This window comes from Malaclemys terrapin, chromosome 8 (assembly GCF_027887155.1).
Source record: "Malaclemys terrapin pileata isolate rMalTer1 chromosome 8, rMalTer1.hap1, whole genome shotgun sequence".
Lineage (NCBI taxonomy): Eukaryota > Metazoa > Chordata > Testudines > Emydidae > Malaclemys > Malaclemys terrapin.
In genome coordinates, this window is record NC_071512.1 from 51,890,697 (window position 1) to 51,915,833 (window position 25,137).

The following is a 25,137-nucleotide window of genomic DNA, read 5'->3' on the forward strand; positions in this document are numbered from 1 at the left end:
GAGGGGGAGCTGCCATTCCTTCCCTAGCGGGCTGTCTCTCTACAGGGGCGAGGTGAATGCGCTCGGAGAGGAGGGGAGAAAAGAGAGACAGGGTGGGGCAGGCAAATATGATGAGCTAGCATGTGTATGCGCACGTGTGTGCATTGCTGCCCTCTAGTGGAATAGAACAGATCTGCTCAGATAGGAGTGCTGTTCACCTCTTAATTCCCATGTAAGCCCCCATGGGGTGAATCTTCCCCCATCGCCCTCCCATGAATTGGGTGACTGCAAACAGATCCTGGCAAATCCTCAGGAGCCACTGTCCCAACTCTGCTGCGCATTTGTACATTACCACTGGGGATAACGCTAGAAGATCACCCAGTGTGAGCCAAACTCTGCCTTCTCAATGACACACACATGGCTGCAAGTGGTGTTTGGCCCTGGATTTGCAGTTTAAATAGAAAGGATCAAATTCATTAAAGCTAGGGCTGGATTAGGCCCAAGGAGTTTTCAAAGCAAATACACCCGACCCTTGCTAACCTCCCTGCTATACTCCACTGACCACCCTGGGGCTTCAGCCGACTGAGAGGTGGAGCTAGTTAACAAGGAAATATTGTCATACATAATTGAACCCCTTTTGTCTAAATAACTGAACAAAGCCTGTTTGGGGGTGCTAGATCTCAGGATGGGTTTTTAGGTATTGTCTTTGTTCATTTACTCATGGAGTCACTAACTCTGGCAAAGCCTGTCCCAGTCAGACATGAGCTTTTAGGCCAGGCTGTTCAGACCCAATGCTCCTCAGGACGGAGACTGGCTTGCACTATGGGCTGGGTACGGTGAGGCCCTAATCTCAGTTGCAGCCTCTAGCCTCTCTTCTACTAGAAATAAATAACGCCAACAGTCCAGATTCTCAGATCTTCCGTCCTTGGGTGCCGCTCAGGGGATGCCAAGGGAGAAGAAACCGCCCTCCATGCTTTCTTGGGGATATCCCAAGTAGTGCAGAGGGCATGTCAATGTAAAGGTGGAAGGAAGCAGCAAGTGGAGTGACCAATATGCCTAGTCCTTTGGCAGTTTCCAGCTGCCATGTGGTCCCTATGGGCCATAGCCAGCTGGTGCAGTTTGATGCTGCTCTAAGCTGTTCTGAGTCCAAGGGCAGAGATTCAGGAAGCTGTAACTGGCCACAACTGGCTCCCAAAAGCTCTCCTCCTCCCCCTTTCCACTGTACTCAGCATAATCTGGGCCAGCAAGTGCAAATCAATGAGGCTTCAGTGTCATTCACCTCACCAGCTGGCACAGAGCTGATCCCAGGGCAGGAGCAAGATGAATTCTGATGGGTGCAGTAGCGAGCCAGGCCTTGGAATCTAGAGCAGGCAGCTCAGTGCACAAACGGGTTGAACCAAAGCTAAATGTGATTGCGAAAGAAAAAAAAAACAGGCAGGCAAATAACCCCACGATGCCGTCAGACCTTACTGTGACTTCAGAGAGCACTGGAAAAGACGTGCTATTTATAGGCCATCCTGATTGCATATGTAGAGCAAACAGGGGACAGGTTATTCATGGAGCTTATGGCAGAAGCGGGGCTGTGGTGCTGAGCCTTGCAGGAGCAAGTCAGGCAGCGTGATGGGCTTTGATAAAGGGCTGGATCATTTTATAGGCAGCAATAACAGTTATAGCTCCAATAACACCACTTTTCATGTCTCTAGCCTGGCCATCTGAGCATCTCTGAGTGCTTGGCCAGCTCCCAGAATGCAATCTTTCAACGCCCTTGTGCGCAGCAGGGAAAGGCTGTTAGCATGTCGTTCTCGCAGCGACGGGCCAGGATGGGTGCTTGGCACAATGGCCTGTGTTGAGGGGCCACCTGGAGCTGTATTACCTCAGGGAGAGATTTGGCTTGGGAAAGTACAGCCCTTCCTCCAACTTGGGGTTTGAGCCTGGGACTTACAAAGCTAAAAGCATGAGAGGCTATAGTAGGGCCATTACCTCTGATGTGGAGCAGCCACTAGAGGGGGACATAGAGCCCCATTCGCTCCATGGGTTACACATGCACTGTCCCTGTACCATCTCTTAGAATGGTTTAAAATATTCCTCCTCTCCCCCCCCCCCCCCAATCTGCCCAGCCAGCTGCAGTGATCAGTAAAGAGGGGAAATGGAGCCCTGGCTTCCCTCTTCCATGTCCCTGGGGGTTGGTAGGAGGGAGCGCTCCTTCCACTGTCCTGAGCACAGGGGCTGTGATACTTCCTTACCCTTGCACGCTGGACACAAGGCAGGGGAAAGATGGCTCCTTGCTCCAGTCTAGCCTTGGGTCAGCAATTAGGAAAAGGCTGCCCCATTCTGTCCAAGTGAAACCCAGGCGTCTCACAGGATTCCTCCAGGAGAGAAAGAAGAGACAAGGCATCTTCACCCTGCTGCCGCACACAAAGGGTTAATTTCTACACCCTTTCAGAAGAGCAGATTCTGGAGAGAAGGCGTGTTGCAAAAACCATGATTGTCTGTGAGGCACAGAGAGAGTGTCTGCTGGAGGCAGGGATGGGGGGAGAAAAGAAAAGAAAAGATGACTATTTGAAGGCAATCCACATCTTGCTTTCAGCATTGGGAAAACTCTGCTTTAATCTGCCACGGCTGTCACTGCAGTGCCAGAGCGCGTTTGGGTGACAGAAGTGGGGAAAGGAGCTGCTTGTTAGCACCAGTGTACAGAGGGCAGGGGACCCAGGGCTGGGTGGCTACTGGAGAGGACATTGCTCACTGGGAAAGCATGAGCACAAAACTATTGGGGAAGTGAAATCTGGGTGGTGTTTTGTGCACCTGTCCGGTCACCTGCTGGAAGCTCAGCTGGATTCCTCGCTGGCACAGGGAATCCCTGACTTCCTCACACCAGGGGTGAAACGGACATGGCCTGTATGTCACTTTTAGCCCTGCTTAAGTCCTCAGGCTTCAGTGGTGCCTAGGCTTTGTGCTGGTTTCCTGCATAGGGCGTCGTGGATTTCACCCTTAAATAGCTCTTCTGCTGACCTATTTTCCTGCCTGGTTCAGCCATGGCCCGCCCCAGACATCTGGAGTAAATGACAGGAGTGTTGGGAAGCACATGGGCTTGGGGTTGATGGAACTGACTCCCCTTGCCCTGGCCCTCAGGTGGGCTGTGGTAAGTGGCGACCCAAAGTCATAACCCCAGGATCGATGTGGTGGCCTCAGGGCCAGCTCTAACTTTTTTGCTGCCCCAAGCAGCAAAAAAAAGTGCCGCCTCCGCCGAGTGCCGCGCCGCGCCCCCGCTGGAGCCTGCCCCCCCCCCGCCGGAGCCTGCCCCCCCTGCCGAGCGCCACCGGAAACACTCCCCCCCCCCAGCGCCGAGCGCCGGGCCGCAGGAGCCCGCCCCTGACCCCCGCCAAGCGCTGCCAGACCCCGCCCCCCCAGCGCCACCGCGCCGCCGGAGCGCCCCCCGCCCCGCGGAATGCCGTGCTCCCCCCGCCGCCCTTTACCAGGTGCCGCCCCAAGCATGTGCTTGGTTGCCTGGTGCCTGGAGCCGGCCCTGGGTGGCCTATGGGAAAGGATTCTGGCGGGTCTCCGTTCAATTCTGAACCAGCAGAGTCTATGTCACAAAGCCCAGGCGACTCTCAGAATGGGAGCTAGCACAGAATCAATGGAGACCAATCTAATCTACACCCTCCTCCCTAGAGGTATTTTATAGAGACTGGCTAGCGCTTCAAAGGTAAATTCCCTGAACATTTCATCCACACCGAACATGCTCCAACCTGGGGCTGAGCAGGACTTTTGCTGCAACTGCAGCTCCAGGCTGCTACAGGCCGGGCCTGGCCAGAATGGGCACTGGAACTGAGATCAGGGATCTGGGCTCTCCTGTGCTCTCCATGACCTCCCTGCTCGGCCTAGCCCCCACAGCGGAGGAAGCTGCCTGGTTTGAATATAGAGGGGACAAGCGGCAGACCTGAGGGAGTAGATTGGGACCAGGAGCCTTGGGAGGAGACTGGGACTAGAGGGGAGGGAAAATGTGACTGGTAGTTGGGATGGGGGGGAAAGACTGGGAGTGGCTAGGCAAGGAAACTGGAGTGGGAGCCAGGAGAGACTGAAGCTGAGGAAGGAAATGAGGGAGAGACTGGGAACCAGTGGGTGTGAGGGGGAACTGAGATCAGATGATGAGCTGGGTCAGGGAGCCACTCGGGACAGGGGAGGTGGGCAAGTTGGCAGGGGCTGACTGGAGGCTAAAGCCACAGGAGAGAAGACAGATTGGATTAAGAGTTGGGAGAGGTGAACTCGGACTGGCTGAGCAAGGAAACTGGGACTGGGATGAGAGGCCTGAGAGTGGAGACTGGGATTAGCGATGTGGGGCAAACTGAACTGGAATTAGGAGCCAGGAGTGGGGAAGAAACAGGACTGGGACAGGGACAGATTGGAGGGAACGGTGCAAAACGGTCAAGCTTGGGGTGGTGGGGAAACAGATGCAGAAGAGTCTGTGCCCACTAGCGCACACCCCTCCAGAGCCTGGAATGGAGCCCAAAATTCCTGAGCCATGTCATTCCTCCGCTGTCAGCAAAGAGCTGTGAAACCCACTGGCAAGTTGTCCCATCCCCCCCTTCTAGTGGTGGTCCAGAAAGAGGTTAATATACTAATACTGCTATCCACCTACTACTACTACAGTTCCTCCATCAGCTCCAGTGGCAGAGATCTATGTGCGGGAGCGAAGGGTTCCAACCCTGCTGATTCCGAGATTCCAAGGCCAGAAAGGAACACTGGATCATCTAGTCTGACCTCCTGTGTAACACAGGCCAGAGAACTTCCCCAAAAACAATTCTGAGAGCAGAGCTTTTAGCAAAACACCCAAAGACCTAAAGATTTCCAGTGATGGAGCATCCACCATTACCCCTTAGAAGTTGTTTCAATGCTTAATTACCCTCACTATTAAAAATACACACATTTCCAGTCTGAATTTGTCTAGCTTCCGCTTCTTGTTATCCCTTTCTCTGCACAACTGAAGAGCCCATTAGCCAATATTTGCTCATCAGGCTGGTACTTATACACTGTGATCAAGTCATCCTTTAACCTTCTCTTTGTTAAGCTAAATAGATGGAGCTCTTTGAGTCTGTCACTGTAAGGCATGTTTTCTAATCCTCTAATCATTCTCATGGCTTTTCTCTGAATCCTCTCCGATTTATCAACATCCTTCTTGATTTGTGGACACAAGAACTGGACACAGGATTCCAGCAGTGGTCGCACCAGTGCCAAATACGGGGTAAAATAACCTCGCTACTCCTACTTGTGATTCTGTTTATGCATCCAAAGATTGCATTAGCCCTTTTTGCAACAGCCTTGCACTGGGAGCTCATGTTCAGCTGATTATCCACCATAACCCCCAAATCTTTTTCAGAGTCTCTGCTTCCCAGGGCAGAGTGCCCCATCCTGTAAGTATGGCCTATGTTCTTTGTTCCTAGAGGTACCCATTTACATTTAGCTGTGTCAAAACTCATATTGTTTGCTTGTGCCCTGCTTGCCAAGCGATCCAGAGCACTCTGTGTCAGTGACCTGTCCTCTTCATTATTTACCACTCCCTCAATTTTTGGGTCATCTGCAAACTTTATCAGTGATGATTTTATGTTTTCTTCCAAGTCATTGATAAAAATGTTGGGGCCAAGAACTGATCCCCAGAGGACCTCACTAGAAACACACCTGCTCGATGATGAGTCAGTGTATATAGTTATATTTGAGATCTATCAGTTAGCCAGTTTTTAATCCATTCAAATTGTGCCATATTTATTTGGTCCCATTCTAGTTTTGTAATCAAAATGTTGTGTGGTATCAAGTCAAATGCTTTACAAAAGTCTAAGTATATTGCATCAACACTATTATCAACTGAATGTGTAATCCCATCAAAAAATATATCCAGATTCGTTTGACAGAATCTGTTTTCCACAAACCCATGTTGATTGGCATTAATTATATTACCCTCCTTTAGTTCTTAATTAATTGGGTCTTGTATTAGCCGCTCCATTATTTTATGCGGGCGTGATGTCAGACTGCAATGAATCATATGGGGTGTCAATATGATGCCACGTGACAGAATTTCTGTTTGTTCTGTTTGCTTTTTTAAAAACTCAGGAAATCACACACATTAAAAATGACATAGGTTGCAAAGTCAAGCACTCAAAAGTTAGGAAATTCCAGTATTAAGTTTGGTGTGTAATCTTAATTTGGCACCCTTGTGCAAATGCATTATGATACCATTGTTAATTACAGGATCACATACAATTTTTTTCCACAAAACCCTTGCCTCATTTGGTATGTGGCATGGATCTGCTCTGGAGACTAATCAGGCTGTATAGTGAAGGAGGCCGTTGCCTGTAGGACCTTGCTTCATTTGTTGCAGAATTGGGAATGGTGTAGTGAAGGAGACAGGGGATTGCAAGAAGAGAAAGAATGGTCTCATGGCTAAGGCAGTGAGATGCTGCCCTGGATAACTGAATTCTATCCCTTCCTCTGCCACAGAGATTCTGTGTGATGCTGGGCAAGTCACCTAAACCCAACTTTTCACAGAGGGCCACTAATTATGTATTCCTCATTTTCTTGGGTGCCCAAATTGAGATCCTGTGATCTGATTTGCAGAAGCACTGAGTATGCACCGCTGCAACTAAAGTCAATGGGCTGTGCTTTAAACACATAATGTACTATAAATTAATACTAAGTTCTCTAAAAAAATGGGCCCTAGGTATCTATTAAATTAGTGATTATTTTTTACTTTAATCTCTGTGTGCTCCTAATCTGGAAAATGGAGATAATACTCCCTTATCTCACAGGGGTATTGTGACAATGAATTAATATTTGTGAAGCACTCCTATACTGTAGTGACAAGCACCACAGAGAAGCCCATTTAATTAATAATTCTGTCTTCAGACAGGGTTGGAATAGTGTGCAGTAAATAAGGCCTGAGGCTACCCATTGAACAATGAGGAGAAAACAAAATATTGGCTAGCTGCTCCTTCAGTAAGCACTGTCCATCCTGTGCATTGAAGGAGACAGGACTCGGGAGGAAAAAATAGTATGTGATCACATAATTAAAGACTGTACCATACAGCATACGCACAGGGGGCCAAAATAAGGTCAGACAGGCAACCTTAATTCTAGCATTTCCTAACTTTTGAACAATTGACTTTGCAACCTTAATAATGTTCTTTTAATGGAGGTTTTTGTGGTGTAGTAATTATTTATATTGCAACAGTCACAGACTAGGACCCCATTTTGTGGGCAAGGTATAATACAATGTATTATATTATTACATGCATGTAAATATCACAGGCCCAGGGCTTTTTTTGAAGTTATCCATTTTTCAGGACAACCCCAAATCCAAACATGTCCAAGTTTTCATTTTCCCCTTTATTTCTCTCTTTTTCTCTTCCCTTTTTAGTGGCAAAATGGAAAAGAGAGAAAAAGAGGGCAAAACACAGAAAACAAACCACCCCCCGGTTCCCAAAAACTGGAGGAAAAAGTGAAAAATTTTGAAACCAAAATAACTTTAAATACAGATTTTCACAAAATATTCCAAAGAAATGAAAACCCTTTAGAACCCGTCAGAAGAAAAATTGTTTAGAAAATTTTGAAAACACTCATGAAAAAAATCTTTCCCTTCTTTCAACCAGCTCTTGCACTAGCCATGAACGAGCAGAACAGCCTGGGGAACTATTAATTGAAGGTCAGCTCTAGCTGGGGAGGCGTGTACTGGAAACAGTGAGAATTCCAGTTAGAGGGGGGTGATGACACCAGTTGGGTTTGCTGATTAATAACACCCTAGCAGCCTTTAACCTCGGGAGGCTGTTCAGATAGGCACTGATGGGCTTTTTTCTCCCTTTTTGCTCACTGTCCTCTTCCTTCTCCCATCCACCCACCCACAATTAGATGCATCTGATGTTTCTAGCCAGCAGAAAACTTAGGGCTGGAATAGCAGGGGTCATGATGGAAGCACTTTGGCAGAGCTGTATGCGTGGGAATCTTGCACATTGCTTGCCTAACACTCTGCCTTCCTCTAATCAGTGCTGTCAGTTTCTCACTTTAATGAGCATCAGCACCTAATTGTCTCTAAAAGACTATATGGGGTTTTTCTGTACAAAACCCTTACAGCCGGGGAGGTGGTTTTTGAAAGGCAGAGAAAAGCAGAGATTCTAGTACAAGGCCCTTTTTGACAACAAACAAAGCAGCTGCTGCCAGTGCTGTGATCAGCTTGTTGTTATGAATCCTGGTGCCTTCAGGGGATTGATTTTCACCACCACCACCCTGGCCTCCATGCTGCTGCTCTGGGACCCAAAGGTCTCTGGAGAAAATGCTGGTGACGAAGGTGAGACAGGAAGAAAGAACCCCACATGGATTAAGGCAACCATTGTTTCTCAGCTCCTCCGAGGCATGTAATCAGCTAGCAACCCTTTGGATTTGTTTTGATAGCACAACAGCAAAACTCAGGGTAAACTAATCCACCTCCACTTGACAGAGCCTTCTGCACTTGGATCTAAAGAGTCTCTCTGAGAAGGACCTGCATGGCATTGGGGAGTCGCGCTGTTGTTTTCTGGGTGGAGCCCAGCGTTCAGATTTGCTGTTGGTCCCGTGTGAATCAAGTGTGGGAGGAGGTTTGTGGGGCACATGCTAAGCTAGCACATGGCCACGAACTGGAATAGGCGGGAGTGCTGATTAAGTCACATTGGGGAGCTGGAAGAGCAGGCACTGCTAAAGATCAGGACTGAGGTGCCTTGAGGGAGCGGGGCAATGCTCTGGTTGGCACAGCCAGAGGTGAGGCAGGTCAGGGTGTCAGTGCTTTGGCAGTGTGTGGGCACAGGAAGAGCCAGGGACCTACTGTGGGACAGAACCTAGGGGTGTTGATGTATGGGGGCCCAGCACTGGAATGGGGGGGGGGGCTTTGCTGATGAGGACGGGACACTGACCATGTATGGGGTATAATAGGTTTGTCAGAATAAAGCATCTCTCACTCCTAAGCCCTCACACATGCTGACATAGGAGCAAGTCCTCAAGGCCAAAACTCAGCCCCTCTGACAGGTGCCCAGTCCATACCACTAACCATCCAACAAAGGCCAAGGCCTAGCCCCTGATGGCAGGAGTGTCTGCCCCTCCAACCCATTAGCCAGAGCAAAGGAGGCTTTGTCTGTGGTGAGGAAATGGGGCCAAGAGGTTTCTTCACCCCTCCCCCGCCAGGTCAAAGCAGGGGGACGCTATTCCAGAGAGACATGTACCCCAGGCAAGGGACATAAGGCTTCTGCCGAGACATGGCCCCCACGCCTGTGGCTGGAAGAGGACGGATCTCAGACATAGTCAGAAGCAGGGGAGAGTGGGATAAATGGGGCCTAATGCCAAACACCAGTCCCTGCTCTTTCTCCCAGCTCCTCATACGCAGACCCTTTGGTCTTCTTCCTTCAGCACCTGGACAGACTCTTCTTCTCAGTCCTTCCCGGCTACGGGTGATCTTCCTCTCCCACCCTCCCCTTCCTTGCTTCCCAGCACATCACCCCCCTGCATAGACTTCACCCCTCTCACTGATTCACTGTTCAGCTGGGCCCCTCAGAGGAGCTGGGCCCACAGCCCAAAGGTGGTGATGGGAAGGAACAAGTGACCAAAATGAACAAAAAGTGCCAAACCTGAGCCTCCATTCTCCCTCTGGAATAGACTCTGGGCTGTCGGTGGTGATAATTTCTGGGCCAGGCCGATTTTGAAGAACACAGGCACGCTTGGCTGCTCAGGGCTTTGCAGTCTCACAGCGGCAACTTCAAGCGCTTGTCTGCTCTCCGACATGGCTGTTGCGCTGCCCATTTAACCTAATAAAAACCCACACAGGGTGCCATCACTGGAGCGATGGCAGATACTCCGGCTGGCCGCTCACCCCAGCCTCTCCTCCATCTCTTCCAATCACCCTTAATTAAACCGGCTGAAAGCCACAGCCTGATTTTAATTAGAGCAAAATTGCAAAGATTAGAATGAAATTGGCCAATCATTGTTTACAGGGCCATTGTTTGGGAACACAGCGGGCTGGTAAATTGCCTCTATGCCGACCTTGCAGTGAGTGCAGATGGTGCCAGGGATGTGGGAGTCCTGTTAAACGGGGCTTGGCACGTACCATATGGCACATTTTGCAGGCTGCAGATGTTGAGATGTTACTTACCAAATTACCCAATGCCAGCACATGCTGCCAACCTCCTTCCCCTGATGGTGCCCCTCAATACGGCAGGGGGGTGCAGTGCTTGGCAAAGCGTGGGTATAAACCCTTGTGCACTAGCAGGGCTTGTGACAGGGTAACAGCTGAGTAGGAGGGATGATCTAGGGGAGAGGGCACTGAGTTGCGACCCAGGAGATCTGGAGTCAATTCCTAGTTCAGCCATAGACTGCCTGCTTGACTTCAGGCAAGTTACTTGGTGTTTCTCAGTGCTTCGGTTCTTCCTTTGTAAAATAGGGATAATACGTCCCTTCCTGCCAGAGGTGCTGGGAGGGTAAAGGAGGGTGCTATGTGCCAAGAGAGGTTATGAGTTTGAATTCCATTGTTTACACTCTAGTTTCCTTTCCTGTCCCCCTCCATTCCCAGAATTCCCACCTCCAGGAGGTGGCATAGCTGAGCATACTCCCACGCTGCATGGGAAAGCATCAGATCGGGCCTTCCCTTCCACCCCGTTCCTGCAACAGCCCTGTCTGGGATAGCAGCCAAGTTGGCAGCCTCACATTGCTTGGAGAGCCCCGGGCGGTGGGGCTGTGGACACCTGTGGAGGGTATTCCTGAGGACCCCTGCTGACTTGTGCCCTACTCCCATTCATAAGCCGACCCAGACGGGTCAGTGGGAGTTTTGCCTGTAGTTTCAATAGGAGCAGTGTCAGGCACTGATTTTATAGTACTGTTTCTGGTAGAGATAACACTGTATTTACAGGGTAATAACATTTTAAACCTCAGACCCCTTGGCTCAGGCATGCCCAGAGAACGGCCGTGTCCTACAGTCCATTGTTCAGTATCTTAGACATGGAGGGGCAGAGTGCCGGGGAAAATGATTTTAACAGGCCAGAGCCCCAGCCTTCCAAATCCTTTTTATTTAGTCAGTCTCCATGTACAATTATATTTACATGTAAGTATATTAGCATACCGGGGACTGAGTCTCCTCTCACCTACAGCTGTGTAAATCAGGACAATGAAGTCAAGGGTGTAAACCAGAGAAAAATCAGGCCCAGGATGTGGCATAAGATCTGTTCCTATAACTGAATGGTTCCATAGCATTTATAAATAGTTCAGACCATTTAGGATTAATTTATTACTATTGCACATAGCAGTAATACATACTGGCTTGCTATTATAACTAATGGCTCTGGGATTACCTACATTTGTTTATAACTTTAATTTTTAACTGATATAATTAGCAAGCAGTGTGGTCTAGTCGGTAGACCTGGGTTCTATTTCCTGGCTGTGCCATTGACCTGCTGAGTGCCTTTGGGCAAAACACTTCATCTATTTCCCCTCCCACTCCTTGTCTATTTAGACTGCAAGATCTAAGGTGCAGGCACTCTCTCGCCATGTGTGTACAGTGCACAGCATACTGGGGCCCTGATCTCATGCTACCATAATACCGAGCATCATGTGCCTTTCTTTGGGGCTAATACAAAACCATCAGGAGTCTTTTCACTGATTTCAGTGGGCTTCAGCTCACGCTCTCTGAAAACATCTGCAGGGTGGGAACTGCATGAGGAGAACACTGTGATCAGCTACTAGTTTGTCTTGTGGGTGGAATCCATCAGCCAGCAGTCCACACCTGTCTATCACTGGAGATGCAAAGGGGAAGCAAGCAGCATAGCTGTGTGCATGCATTTTTCATTTCTGAACTTCGGCAAATGTTCCTGCAGATTAGATGCAGCCCTCTGGTGAGGTGTCAGTGGACCAAGCCTGAAGTTTTGGCATGTCTGCCTTAGCTCTGAGTACCGGTCTGTATATCTAACCTTGGAAACATTTCCAGTGCCCTGCCCACCAGGAATAGCTGATACACACAGCTGCATAGCAGAGCAAAGATTTCAGCCGCAGAATTCCCGGATGGGATCACTGTGCTGTCAGCCGAGTCCACATAGCACTTTTAGCCTGTCCACACTACCTACAAAGTTGTGTACCATTGGCTGGGGCTGGTAGTAAGCATTCTCACATGCATCCACCCATCAACCCTGAGACTGGGGTTATGTCCCCCTAAGCATTCACTGGGCTGCGGTGTGGGGAAATGCCTGTGGTAGCCTACGGGTTAATCCATTTAGATCAAAGGGTGGTAAATGCTTCTTGCAAATCGTCAGGATTGGCCTTTTTACCAGTGGATTCGCTGGTTCGAATTTGGCTCACATGTGAAATGAGTTTGGATGCCTCAGCAGCAGGGGATGGGTAGATTCATAAACTGGAAAGCCAGAAGGGATCATTGTGATCATCTGGTCCAACCTTCTGCATCACCCAGGCCAGTGAACATCACCCAGTGATCCCCACTTCAGGTCCTTAATGTGTGGTGGAACTAGTGCATATCCTATAGGAGGCCATCCATGCAGTCTCATGCTAAAGCTGCAGAGTGATGGAGCATCCCTTGGGAAGCTTTACCTGTGGTTCATCATCATCATCATCATCACTGTGCCTTACTCCCAGGCTGACGTTGTTTCATTTCAACTTCTTGCCTTGGTCTTTGGAATAGCAGCTGTGCATGCAGCCTCCATCCATTCTCTCTCACCCCCATCTCCTTTGAACTGAGCTGGAATTGTTTCCATTCCAGTCTCTCCTCTCAGCTGCCAGAGCAGAGTTATTGATCATACGAGGGGCGCGTTGGAGGGAGCTAGACCTGTTAGATATAGTCTGTTACCGCCAGTTATGAGAGACTCTGGCTAAATCCCTAATCTATTCAGTTCTCTGTGGGCGTACTTAACCAGCTGATATTGCAATATCCCTAGCCCAGTTCCCTCCAAATGAGATGTTTCCAGCACACATGTGGGACTTGTCGTATAGACATGGATTTGTATTGTGCTGCATGCCGGCAGGGGCTCATCTACTCCACAACAAAAGCAGCCAGCATGCCTGCAGGACAGAGCATAGAGGGAGCCGGGCTTTACCTGACTCCACGTACGAAGGGAAAGCAACTGAGATGATGTGAGGTGGTAGCTGAAGGAGAGAGAGGCTGGCCTTGTGGTTACAGCCCTGGGCTGGAATGCAGGAGATTTGGATCCAATTCCCTGCTCTACCACTGACTCCCTTTGTGACCCTGGGTTCTGTGCCTCAGTTCCCTATCTGTACAGCATGTAACAGGGTGGCACCCCACCTCTGAGGAGCACCCTCTGGCTAGGTGTGTCTGCACCTCTGTCAGTCTGTGGTGACCCCTCCAGCCAAGTCTCACACCGTGTATATGGAACACAACTCAGAGCCCTTCTGGGGTAGCAGTGCAACAAAGTCTTTCAGCGCTCCTGGCCCTGGTAGGGAGCCGTGCCCGCAGGGCCTCCTCCATGGAGGTTCTTCTCCTTCTCTGGTCTGTTCTGGCCCCAGCTGAGCCTCTTAACAGTTCAGATCCCCTTCTGGAGTTTATCACTGTACAATGTAGATCTCTTCCCCAGTGGCCTATGGGGGGGGGGGTGACTTGGGCCCGCCCACTACTCTGGGTCCCCACCCAGGGTCCCTAAGAATCACAGCCACATCCCACCATGTCCCTTTAACAACCACTTTCAGTTCCCGGGGCCACTTTCCTGCAGCCCCAGCCTTCACCAAAGCTTTACCCTACCTCAGGGCTCTTTTGTGTTCAGGCCCAACAGCCAGCCAGCAGCTCTTTCTGGCTCCCCCAGTCCCTGCCCGCACTGAGTTGTCTGTGGTGCTGCAGTTCCCTTTGGCCAGCCAGGAGCACCACCTGCACTTCCCTGGCTGTAAGCAGCAACTGAGGCTAGGTCTACACTACCCGTCTGAATCGGCGGGTAGAAATCGATCTCTCGGGGATCGAATTATCGTGTCTCGTCAGGACACAACAATCGATCCCCGAATCGACGCTCTTACTCCACCAGCGGAGGTGGGAGTAAGCGCCGTTGACGGGAAGCCGCAGAGGTCGATTTTGCCGCCGTCCTCACAGTGGGGTAAGTCGGCTCCGATACGTCGAATTCAGCTACGCTATTCGCGTAGCTGAATTTGTGTATCTTAAATCGCCCCCCCCCCGCCCCCATAGTGAAGACCTGCCCTCAGTTGGGGCTGTGCTGCAGCTCCTTTTATACTAGCTTGCAATCCTGTGAATGGCTAGCCCCTTGCAGCCTTCCTGATTGGCTATATCCCACACAGCCTCTCTGTGCAGCTTGGAGGACTCCTTTACTATACTTTCCTGGGACGGGTATGGGAGGACCCTAGTCCTGCCTGTCACAAGTGGGGATGAGAATCCTGTCTGATCTATTAGAGCGTGAGTTCTTGTGGGCAGAGCCTGTCTCACTAGGTGCCTGTTATAGTGCCTGGCACAATAGGCCCTGATCTTGCTTGGGTCTCCTTGGAACTACCTTCACCCACCACTAATGGAAAGCGGTACAATGACCAGTACATACTACAGCCTTTGTGATTGCGATGGGGGTTTATGTTCTCTCCTATTTCCCCATCCTCCCCTCCCTCTCACCTGGATACTGGAGTTCATGGCTGCTTTTCCTTGACTTCTTTCTCCAGAGAGTTTGCCCGCTGGAAGGTGAATAACTTAGCCTTGGAAAGGAAAGATTTCTTCAGCTTACCGCTGCCCTTGGCCCCCGAATTCATCCGGAACATCCGCCTCTTGGGACGAAGGCCCAGCCTGCAACAGATTACAGAAAACCTGATTAAAAAATATGGCACGCATTTCCTGCTCTCCGCCACTCTGGGAGGTAAGTGCCCCCTGTGCCAAAGTTATGCTCCTGGGGACAGATCCTCAGCTGGTGCGAATTGACATTGATGTCAGTGATGCTAACTCCATTTCCACCAGCTGAGGATCTGGCCCATGCAAAATGGCCTTTTCCTTTCCTGCCTTACTTATGTAGCAGCATCGAGATGTGAACATGGTCCGCCCAGTTCTGGGGACACTGCTTGCTCATGGAACCGCTGCTGCTGGCTCAGCAGCGGAAGTGACGACCAGCCAAGATCTTCCAAAGTGGCTAGTGATTTTGGGGTCCCAACCTGAGAACCCTGAAAAGAGACTCTTTTTTGGAGGGCGGATGTGCTGCACTTCCTGAGAAGCAGGCCCCTTTCCGGCATCTCAAGTTGGGTCCCTCAAACCACTAGTGACTTTGGAAAATCTTGGCTGCTGTTGCTTTGGTGGGGCCCATAAAAACAGCAACTAGTGTTTGGCAAGGAGAGCAGCAGAGAGAGGGGGTGGGTTTTGAAAGAGACGCATGGGTGTTTTCGATGTCTGGGATCAGCTCGGAGCAACGGGATACAAGCAGCAGCAGAACAAGCCCTAAATACAAGGGCTCCAATAAGCATGGGGACTCTTTACTGAGCAACCATGGGGCTGGGAGCAGACAGACATTTCCACTTAGCCGAGGCTAACACCTACAGGTGATCTCAGCGCTCCCAGCCTGCAGAGGGCCAGGCAAGGCACGCTCCATCTCCGAATGGAGCAGGAGAGTCTCCTATGACTCAACCGCAGTCCTCTGGCCAAGCGTCACTGGATCCCCCAAAGGAATGCCCCGATGCTTCGCAAGCCTCAAGCACTGGGTTGCTTGGCATTGGGGGCAAGTCCTGGAGCATGGCTCAGGGCTCTGACGGGGACATGAGAGAAGCAGGAGAGATGGAGGGAAGAAGTGGAATGGGTTGTATTTGTGTGCTAGCCTCTTGTGTTCTGTCCTGCAAATGGGCCACTCTGCGAGGGCCAAGGCAATAGAAGATAAGATGCAATGGCCCTTTAATAAGAGGCTGGTTCTGTAAATCCACCCACAGGGACGTGTCCCCAGGCAGAGGAAGGGCCGATGTAATGGAGAGATGGCCTCCAATGGTGCCCTCCCGCCTGCCCATCAGAACCAGTTTGGATTCCTGGAGGTCTCCGCATGATTGAGCCTCCTAGTTGGGCACTGGCGAGCTGGCCAGGGAGTGGCAATGTCTTAGAGCCAGCTCAGGATGGCCACCGAGCAGCAGGGGGCTGTGACACTGCTTGGGCGATCCGGGGTTCAGTCTTCAGGGTCTGATTAGAGTGGATGGAAATCAGAGGGGCTGCAGGCTGACGTCCCCCACTGGGCCAACTCGCGTGCCTGCGAGAGGCCTTGTGGGGCAGACCTACCCAGCAGCCCATCCTTCAGACTTGTATTGCTGTGAGGGATGGCCAGCCCGGAGGGGCAGCAGGGAGGCGGGCTCTGGCTCCGTTCCTGCCCATGGATGACTGACGGTGAAGCAGAGTTGAGCGTCGCTGGAGCACACTGACCTGCTCATGTGCCTCTGCAGGAGAAGAGTCCCTGACCATTTTCGTGGACAAGCGCAAGCTGAGCCGGAAGGCGGAAACGGTCGGGACGGGAGGGGGCGGGAACAGCTCCACTGTCTCCTTGGAGACTCTGCACCAGCTGGCTGCTTCGTACTTCATTGACCGGGAAAGCACGCTGCGCAGGCTCCACCACATCCAGATAGCCACAGCCGCCATCAAGGTAATACCGCCGCTGAGTGCGGAGCAGGAAGCCCCAGGACGATGGGGGTGGGGGTGACAGCAAGGGGGACCCTGCCTATGCAGATGGGGATGGGGGCTTAGCACCTCTGGCATTAGCTTTCCAAAGTAAAGCAAAGGTGAAAGGGGTACAGAGCTCATTCCAGGAGGGATGGCCTTGCAAGTACTTACTCTGCGTATTACAGTAGCCGCTAGACACAACAGATGCTGCACAAACACATTGGAAGGAACCATCTCTGTCCCTACGAACTTACAATCAAAGTACACAAGGCAGATAAAGGGTGAGAGGGGAAACTGAGGCATGGGGCGGGGCATGACATGCCTAAGGTCACCCAGCTGGTCAGTGGCAGAGCCAGGAAGAGATCCCATGTCTCCAGACTCCCACTTCACTGCCCTAGGCACTGAGCCATTGTCACAGGGTGGCCCCTCCTCACATGCCCCTCCTGTGGTAGGCTGTGGCATGATATGTGCTCCTGACTCAGTTTCCCCTCGGTCCAGCCATAAAGAGAGACAGTCTGTCTCACTGTCCAGTTCCTAGACTCACCTCTAGGCATAACTTAGTCATGTACACATGCAATAGTGCATAAAACTCTCATGCTAAAACAGTTCTCCCAGTTCCCACAGGAACACTCCTCTAGATACAGGGATTCTCCAGTCCCCTCTCTGGGGACAACGCTTCCAGGTCACCCACCCGTGAGTCCCCCAGCACTCCTTTCCGCCCTTGTTCCAGAGCCCCTCTCTCGCAGCCAGCCACCTGAGAGCCACCACTGGCCTCCACTGGCCTCCTAGCATTTCCTCCCTATTCCCAGGGAAGACCCACATCATTTTCTCCTCTTTGCAACTTCCTCGTCTCTCCCAGGCAGCTCTCACCTGCTACCACCTGACGCTCTCTTTATAAGGGTCCAGCTGCTTTCTTTTAATCCCCGTTGGGCAGCTGCTAATCAGTCACAGGTGCACTGGACTCTCTTCCCTCCCATAGGGCACAGTCATGCTGTGACTGCCACTCCCTCACAAGGCATTGCCCTCTGGCTGAGAAAACTGGGGTTCGGTGGCTGCTTCTGCTACAGAATGTGTGTGACTTCGAGCAAGTTGCTTCTGTTCCCCTCTGTGATGCAGGGCCAGTAACGCACTTCCTTGGTCTGCCCTGTAAGGGGTTGTCTATGGCTGTCTCTTGCTCTGTGTTTGTACAGCGCCTGGCACAATATACACCTCTACCCTGATATAACGCGACCCGATATAACACGAATTCAGATATAACGCGGTAAAGCAGTGCTCTGGGGGGGGCGGGACTGCACACTCTGGTGAATCAAAGCAAGTTCGATAGAACGTGGTTTCACCTATAACGCGGTACGATTTTTTGGCTCCTGAGGACAGCGTTATATCGAGGTAGAGGTGTACATAAATAATAATCAAATATCTGGGCAGGGGAGTCTTTACCGGACCCTCCAAACGATGTGTCTTGTTCTGACCATCTCTGTCCCTTAGCAAGCTGATGTCTTGCTTTCACCTTGTTCCCTCTGTTGAGGTCCATACTGGCTCCTGTGGCTTAGCCCCTGGGTATCTTATATGGCTGAGAACAATCCACCAGGAAATAAAACACCAGCCTTTCATCGTAAGAGCCAGCAATGAAATCCACCGCTCGGTATCCCACCCGTCTGCTCCAAATGCCTACCATTAAACTGCCCCACCTGGCAGCCGTTCGCGGCACGGACCAGCACGGCATTCTTATGCTGCGGTCTGCAGCTGGTGTTCTGTCATCAGAGTGGGGGGCTCAGGGAAACGGCTGGTGTCCAGACTCACAGGGAGACATTGGCCAGAGGGTGTGAAAAGCTCCCCTCCACCGCTCTGCTGGTGCACCTCAGCCCTGACCTACAGCCCACTACTGGGCCAGTGCTGGGCCTCCACACCCTGCTACGTTGTGGGTAGAGAAGCCAAGTCAATCTCCTTGTGTGGTTGGAGATTGGGCTGAGAGGCTCCATTGTAAACCCTTCCTGAGCTCTGATCTTCATGCTGTAGGCGGGGGGAGCTCGCTGTGGAAGGGGGAGGGGCAGAAATGGTGAGTGGTCGAAGGAGTAAAACAGTGGTCCAGTTCATATGAAATAGAAGGAACATGGGAAGAGGCCAGAAGGGCGGTGAGGTCCCCTTGCGAAATCCCGGCCCATGTGGTCTCAGGCGGCAGGTGACCTTGGAAAGCAAATGTAAGTCAGAGGCCGCAGGGCCGTCCTTGCTGAGGAGGGCTGAGGAGTTGCTGCTCTCGCGCTGGCATTGCTCTGCTACATCTGTGCCTTTCCTCTGAAAGTGTCATGCCGGTCCCAGCCTGGAGCTGCTGGGTACGGATCAGGCAAGGCACTCATTGTGGTGGGCTATATAGGAGAGGGCTCAGCCTCCATCCTGGCCTGTTTCTCTGAAAATGGGAGGCCAACTGTGCACCTCCTCCTTCCCCTCCACGTAGAACCCAACGTAAGTGTATTTCCTCTCGCCCACTGGCTGCTGACAGCGTGGCCCAGAGGATGCGGCATGAACTGGGGAATCAGGACATCTGCTTACTAGTCCGGGCTGTGCCGCTGAGTTACTTGGGGCAAATCTCTATGCTCTGAATTCCTTCTGTAAAACAGCTGTGCTTTGAGATCTCTGGACAGGCTGGTCTCATCTGGGCCTTTGGGGATCGCCTTGTGACTGTCGGATCTGCCCTCCTCTGCTCTTTGAAGTTAACTGATTGAGCTAAGTGGATCTAACGTGATTGATGAGCATAGAGCAGGTGTGCCACATAGAGTCAGGGGACAGGAAGGGAATCTCCTGGTCCCTGTTCTCCCCACCCCCACCCCGATGCTGCACTTGGGATGCATACTGTGGCTGGTTGAAGCCCAGTCCCGCCCTGGGCTCTCCTCCCGCAGCCTGGCAATTATAAGCCCATCTCTGGCAGCCAGTGTCCCCGCTGGGAGGGGAAAAGGAGCCTGAGCAAGGTTAGCGCCTTCCTGTTAGTTATGGGAAATTGGCCACGCTAACGAAGCCGAGCTGCATCAGGCTGGAGGCAGAGCTGCTCTCTGTCAACAGGCCAATTAGCACGCAATTATTTCCCCCTTCTCCCAGTGCTGCCGGGCCGCCTGTCTCTCGCGCTGCCGCAGACGCCCTCGCTCGGGACTGCTCTGCTGGCCTGGCTGGCTCCTTGTTGGCAGCAAGGACGGCCCTGCGGCCTCTGACTTACATTTGCTTTCCAAGGTCACCCCGCCTGAGACCACCTGGGCCGGGATTTCGCAAGGGGACCTCACCGCCCTTCTGGCCTCTTCCCATGTTCCTTCTATTTCATATGAACCGGACCACTGTATTGCGCCTTCGCTGCTCACCATTTCTGCCCCCTCCTGCTCCTTCTATAGCCCTGCCTGGCCTCCAGGAGCTGAGAACAGAGCTTGGACTATTAGTGTCGAGTTGGCTAATGCCTGATGGGGCCACCACCAGCAGACGCCGCCCGGCCATTGCTGGGGGTGGGCTCTGAGATGTAATAGGTCCTTTTCCTTCCCTAACTACTCATCTGGTGTACCAGGCTTCCTGGGCTGGGAATTGGCCAGCATCCAGCTTCTCCCTGGCAATGCAGCAGGGCAAATCCCCTCACATGTGCAATGACTTGAGCAAGGGGACGAGAGTTCTCTGTGGCCCCAGGTCTGGCACAGCCGGGGGTGCTGAGAGTCAGGCCTGCGGTGCCCGGGTAGAGGGGCACAGAGCCCAGCACTGGCATAGGAAGTAGTGCAGGTCAGAGCTCTGCACATTTTCAGCTGCAGGCTCAGACCCTAACTGCTGAGGTGTGATGCAAACACCAGGTCCCACCTCACTCGCTCTCTTACTACCCCCTGGTCTCGCAGGTAACCGAAACCCGGACGGGCCCTCTCGGCTGCAGTAACTACGATAACTTGGATTCGGTCAGCTCAGTTCTCGTCCAGAGCCCTGAGAACAAAGTACAGCTACTAGGTGAGGATGGCAGCCTTCCTCCTTTCATCCCCCATGCCTAGCAAGGGGCAGACCAGCCGCTACAGTGGTCATCAAGGGAGGGAGAGAGGAGGGATACTGAAGCAAGGACGGGTAGGGCCCCAAGTAGAGGGAGTGGGAGAGTGTACAGGAGTTAGGTCAAAAAAGGGCCCCATTTACCCAGAATGCCCTGATGTTGGGGGGCAAGCCCCGTGTCATAGGTGATCCCAGTAGGTTAGGTCATGTCTTCATTGCACGCTGACTCCTATCAGGGCCCAAGCATGCACTGCCCCACTAGTCCCAGCTGGGCCCTGGGCCCCTATAAGGTTGGATGGGAAGGTGCTTTGGAGGATGGGGAAGAGAACTGCAAAGTGGGGGTGGCTGGGGGTGGGGGAACACCAGGAGGCCAGCCCTGGAGAAGGAACGATCCTGCCCCGGCTGCCAGAATCCTCCTGCGTGATGCCTCCTGCCCCCAGCCTGGGGCAATGTGAAGCAGGATGGTTTGGTTTGACATGTGGAGATATTTAAATGCATCGCCACTGTGGGGAGAAAAGCAACAGGAGGCGGGGTGAGAAGAAGTGGGGCAGAGGAAGGAAAAGGGGGAGGGCGGTGGGCTTTGTCGATGTAGGGCATGAATGGGATTGCCAAGTGCCTTTGTGTCCCTGCCCCCGCCCCATTCCCACAGCCTGCACGGTGCACACTGAGCTAGGCAGAGCCATGCGGTAGGAATGCAGCTCATCCCTTGGATTGCTTCACTGAACTGGACTCTGGTTAAGGCAGTATTGTCTGTTATTATCAAATCAGTAACCCACAGAGGGGAGTGCTTATTGCAGAGGCACACAGTCTCAGCTACCTGGGGAGCGACACAACACTGCTTGAGAAGGCCAAAGGACCTGGCTGTTCCATTCCACTCCTGCAGTATCCACAGCCCTCTCCCTGCCCTTTGTCTAGCGAGTGCCCCGAGACTGCACATTCGGAGAATTCACCCACTTCCCTCCTGTGATGGGTTGTTGAGACAGGAGTCTCACCGCCCACCACAGTGACCCGACTGGGGATTGAATGGCCCAGGGCGAAGGGGTGGGGAGGGGGGACAGCAGTCCAGGGAGGCATGAGGAACTGTCAGTAATCATTAAGGCGGGCAGGCAAGTCACTAGCAATTCAGTGGCTGTAAGCAGGATAGAAGGGGGAGGGTTTGAGGTGATTTTTTTAAAGGAAAAGGCTGCGGTGGGAGGGCCTTGACTGACAGCTGAGGTGGCAGCAAGTGATCTGTACAGAGTCCCCAGCTCGGCTGGCAGCAGCGAGTGGACCCAGCGAGGATGCCCGTAGCTGGTGCAGTGACAGCAACAATCCAGCCCAAATGTTTGTGGGCTTGAACTTGCAGCCATGCTGAGTGTGGAACAGCTACTACAGGGTTGCTCAGCCTGTGGGTTGGGACCCAAAACTGGGTCACCAGCATGTTTCAAAGGATTGCATGGCAGCTCCTGTGGCTCCTGTCCCACGGGGCTGGCTGGGCTCGCCTCCCTGCTCCAGGCACCGCAGCCTCTGGGGTCCCAGCATCACGCAGGTTTGGCCCAGCTGCCATGACGATGGGAGTCCAGGTAGACCGGATTTCAGTGAGTGGCACTGCAACCCCATGAACCAGGTCACAGCTCCACTCACACTAATTTGGTCCAGGCATGGGGGTAGGGACTAACCTGAGTGGCGCAGCAAGCCAAGCCCAGCCAGCCCCACAGCACAGGAGCTGCAGGATCCGCCACTGTGGGATGAGTGCCAGGTAGGATCTCACCAAAACCACCCCAGGGCAAGTCTGTAACCAGGGCGGGATGAGCGGGGCAGCTGCCCAGGGTGCAAAGCCACAGGGGCGGCTCAGACCGGAGATGCCAGATGGCATGGAGCTCAGTGGGGTCAGCAATGCCAGGGAGGCTCGGTGGGGCCAGCTCCACAGTGTGGGAGCAACACCTCCATCCCGACTCCCCTCAGTGGGCCACCCAGCCTGTCTGGGTCAGGGGAGCACAACCAAAAAATCTAGGGGAGTATGTGACCCCACATGCTCCCCCACACGTCGCCTCTGGTAGAGGGCACAAATACGCTTGCTTGCTCCCAGGCTCTGGGACTCTTTACTGGGTCGTAACAGGCCATAACCATTTACAAGGGGTCCTGAGCCCCAAGAGGTTGAGAACCACTGAGCTGCAGTACCCTCAGCTGGTGTAAATCGGCAGAGCAGCCCATGGAGCTATTCTGAGTGACCCCAGCGGAGGAGCCAGCCCTGGATGTTTGGCTGGACCTGATCCAAATTACTGCAGATTCTTTGGGTCTGCAAAGCTAGGCGAGGGGTCTCCCAAGAAGAGGCTTCCAGGTGAGATGTCCGGCACTTCCAGGGTCAGTCCCGGTCGGAACCCATAAACAAAGAACCCACTTAGAGCTGGGGACAGGACCCGGGAAAAAATGAATTCAGCTTTTCCAGCTCTCCCAAAGGTTGAGGGACAGGGCTGAGTTTGGGGATGAAGGTGCCAGTCATTGCTCGGTTCAACCATCTCTGTCTCTGAAATGCCAGGACAGACCCTGACGCCTGAGAGTCCCAGCCTGTTTTGCATGTTTAAAATGAGCATCTGCACTTTTGTAGCTTCTCTGAACTGAGGCTCTGCAGCTGTAGAAATCCATCCCTTCCTAGACTGGAGCTTCCACCCTGGTAGTTATTGGACAAAGTGGGGAGAGGTCCTCAAGTCCCAGATCACATCATGTCTGATGCTCCAGGTCCAGAACCTCCACGCATGTAAACTGGTGTAGCTCCACTGTGGTTGATGTAGCTACATCAATACTGCAGACTCTGGGCCAGAGTCAGCCCTGTATTAATGGATGTGGCTCCACTGCCGTTTGTAATGCTGAATTTGGCCCAGATCCCCGCAGATGGGGAAACACAGAATGCTGGGGTACATGTGGGGTGTCTGCTTGTCTCACCTTTCCTGGGACTCTCCCTTTGTGCAGGACTGCAGGTGCTGCTGCCCGACTACCTGCGGGAATGCTTTGTGGCGGCCGCGCTCAGCTACATCACCTGCAGTTCAGAGGGAGAGCTCATCTGCCGGAAGAATGACTGCTGGTGCCAATGCGAGCCTGGCTTCCCGGATTGCAATTGCCCTGAAGCCGACATCCAGGCAATGGAAGACAGTCTGCTGCAGATCCAGGATGCCTGGGACAATCACAATAGACAGTTTGAGGAGTCAGGTGAGGCCAGGAATGTGTGAGCTCACTGAGACCCACTCCTCTTACTGACTGCCGTGCTGGAATAGACCAGTAACCCTGCTAGTCTGCTGTCCTAGCTCTGACAGTGCCAGATACTTCCCAGTAGTATTAGCTAAGCGATTAGCCAAGATGGTCAGGGACGCAACCCCATGCTCTGGGTGTCCCTAAACTTCCAATTTGCAGAAGCTGGGACTGGACAACGGGGATGGATCACTCAATAATTGCACTGTTCTGTTCATTCCCTCTGAAGCATCTGGTACCAGCCACTGTTGGAAGACAGGATACTGGGCTAGATTGGTCTGACCTATAATGGCCGTTTTTATGTGGGAAGGTTTACTCCATTATGCAATAATTTACCCTCTGTGTGCAGATTTCTTCCTGACCCAGATTGTAATCAGTTTACACCTGGAAGAATGAAAATGTAGACCCTCAATGTTTATCCCAGCCAGTCTCACTGCAATGTTTTTTTCATTATAAAATGTTCTTTAAAAATGACCACCATTTGCCTCAGTGATATCCAGTGACAGTGAGTTCCACAGGTTCATCATATGTAGACTTAAAAAAACCCCATAATTGCTTTTTAGGGTGTCCCCTTGTTCTTTTGTTATTATGGGACGGGGTAAACAACAGCAGCTGGGATCACAGCCACATCTGTCCCCTTGTCAGTTTTAAACCTGAATTCAGTATTGTTAATGCTTCGGAGGCAGTGTGGCTAGTGGAAAGGACCTGGACTGGGAATCAGAACTGCCCAGAGGGACAGGGAAAAGAGAATTACAAAAGAGGCATGAAGTGGGATTTTGGAAGCAAAGGGGGTTCTTGCATTGCCCTCTTTCTCTTGGCAATCTGGGTTCAGATCCTGAAAGTCGCCCAAGTGGAAATGGGTAGAAGGAGTCTCTGTCTTTCGTACTTATCTGAATCCCATTACTATAGTGTTTGACAGCTTCCCCGAGACGATTTTTGTTAATTACAAAGGCCAGATTCTGACTGCCTCACTCATAGTAAATAGCACCTTACAGCCTGATCCAAAGTCCATTAATGCCAATGGGAAGATTCCCACTGAGATCACTGGGCTCTGATCAGGGCATTAAGCCACCAAAAACCTCATTGAAAACAATGGGACCCTGGAGAGTAAAATGCCATTCAGTCTGAGTACAGGAGTCAGCCTGTGGCACCCTAATTTTAGGCCCCATTGGTGATCTCTGGCATGACATACTAAGGGTGCTGACGGTCGGGAGCGCAGGGCAACTGGCAAAGCTCCATGCGTCCAGGACTGAAACAGCTGTGTGGTGGGTTGCAAGGAAGGTGCAGTGGCAGAGCTGTTTGGATCCCCATGACTG

The 25,137-nt window shown here is 52.1% G+C and overlaps 1 protein-coding gene across 2 annotated transcripts in view; it reads left to right on the top strand.

Moving 5' to 3' along the window:
* The window catches only part of BRINP2 (BMP/retinoic acid inducible neural specific 2), a 56,632-nt gene that overhangs the window by 26,322 nt on the left and 5,173 nt on the right, over positions 1 to 25,137 (top strand). For both annotated transcript variants that reach the window (XM_054036373.1, XM_054036372.1), the window contains exons 3-6: positions 14,647 to 14,837; positions 16,387 to 16,583; positions 20,458 to 20,563; positions 23,546 to 23,782. In XM_054036373.1, the coding sequence (XP_053892348.1) occupies positions 14,647 to 14,837; positions 16,387 to 16,583; positions 20,458 to 20,563; positions 23,546 to 23,782 (731 nt within the window). The remainder of the gene's footprint in view (positions 1 to 14,646; positions 14,838 to 16,386; positions 16,584 to 20,457; positions 20,564 to 23,545; positions 23,783 to 25,137) is intronic.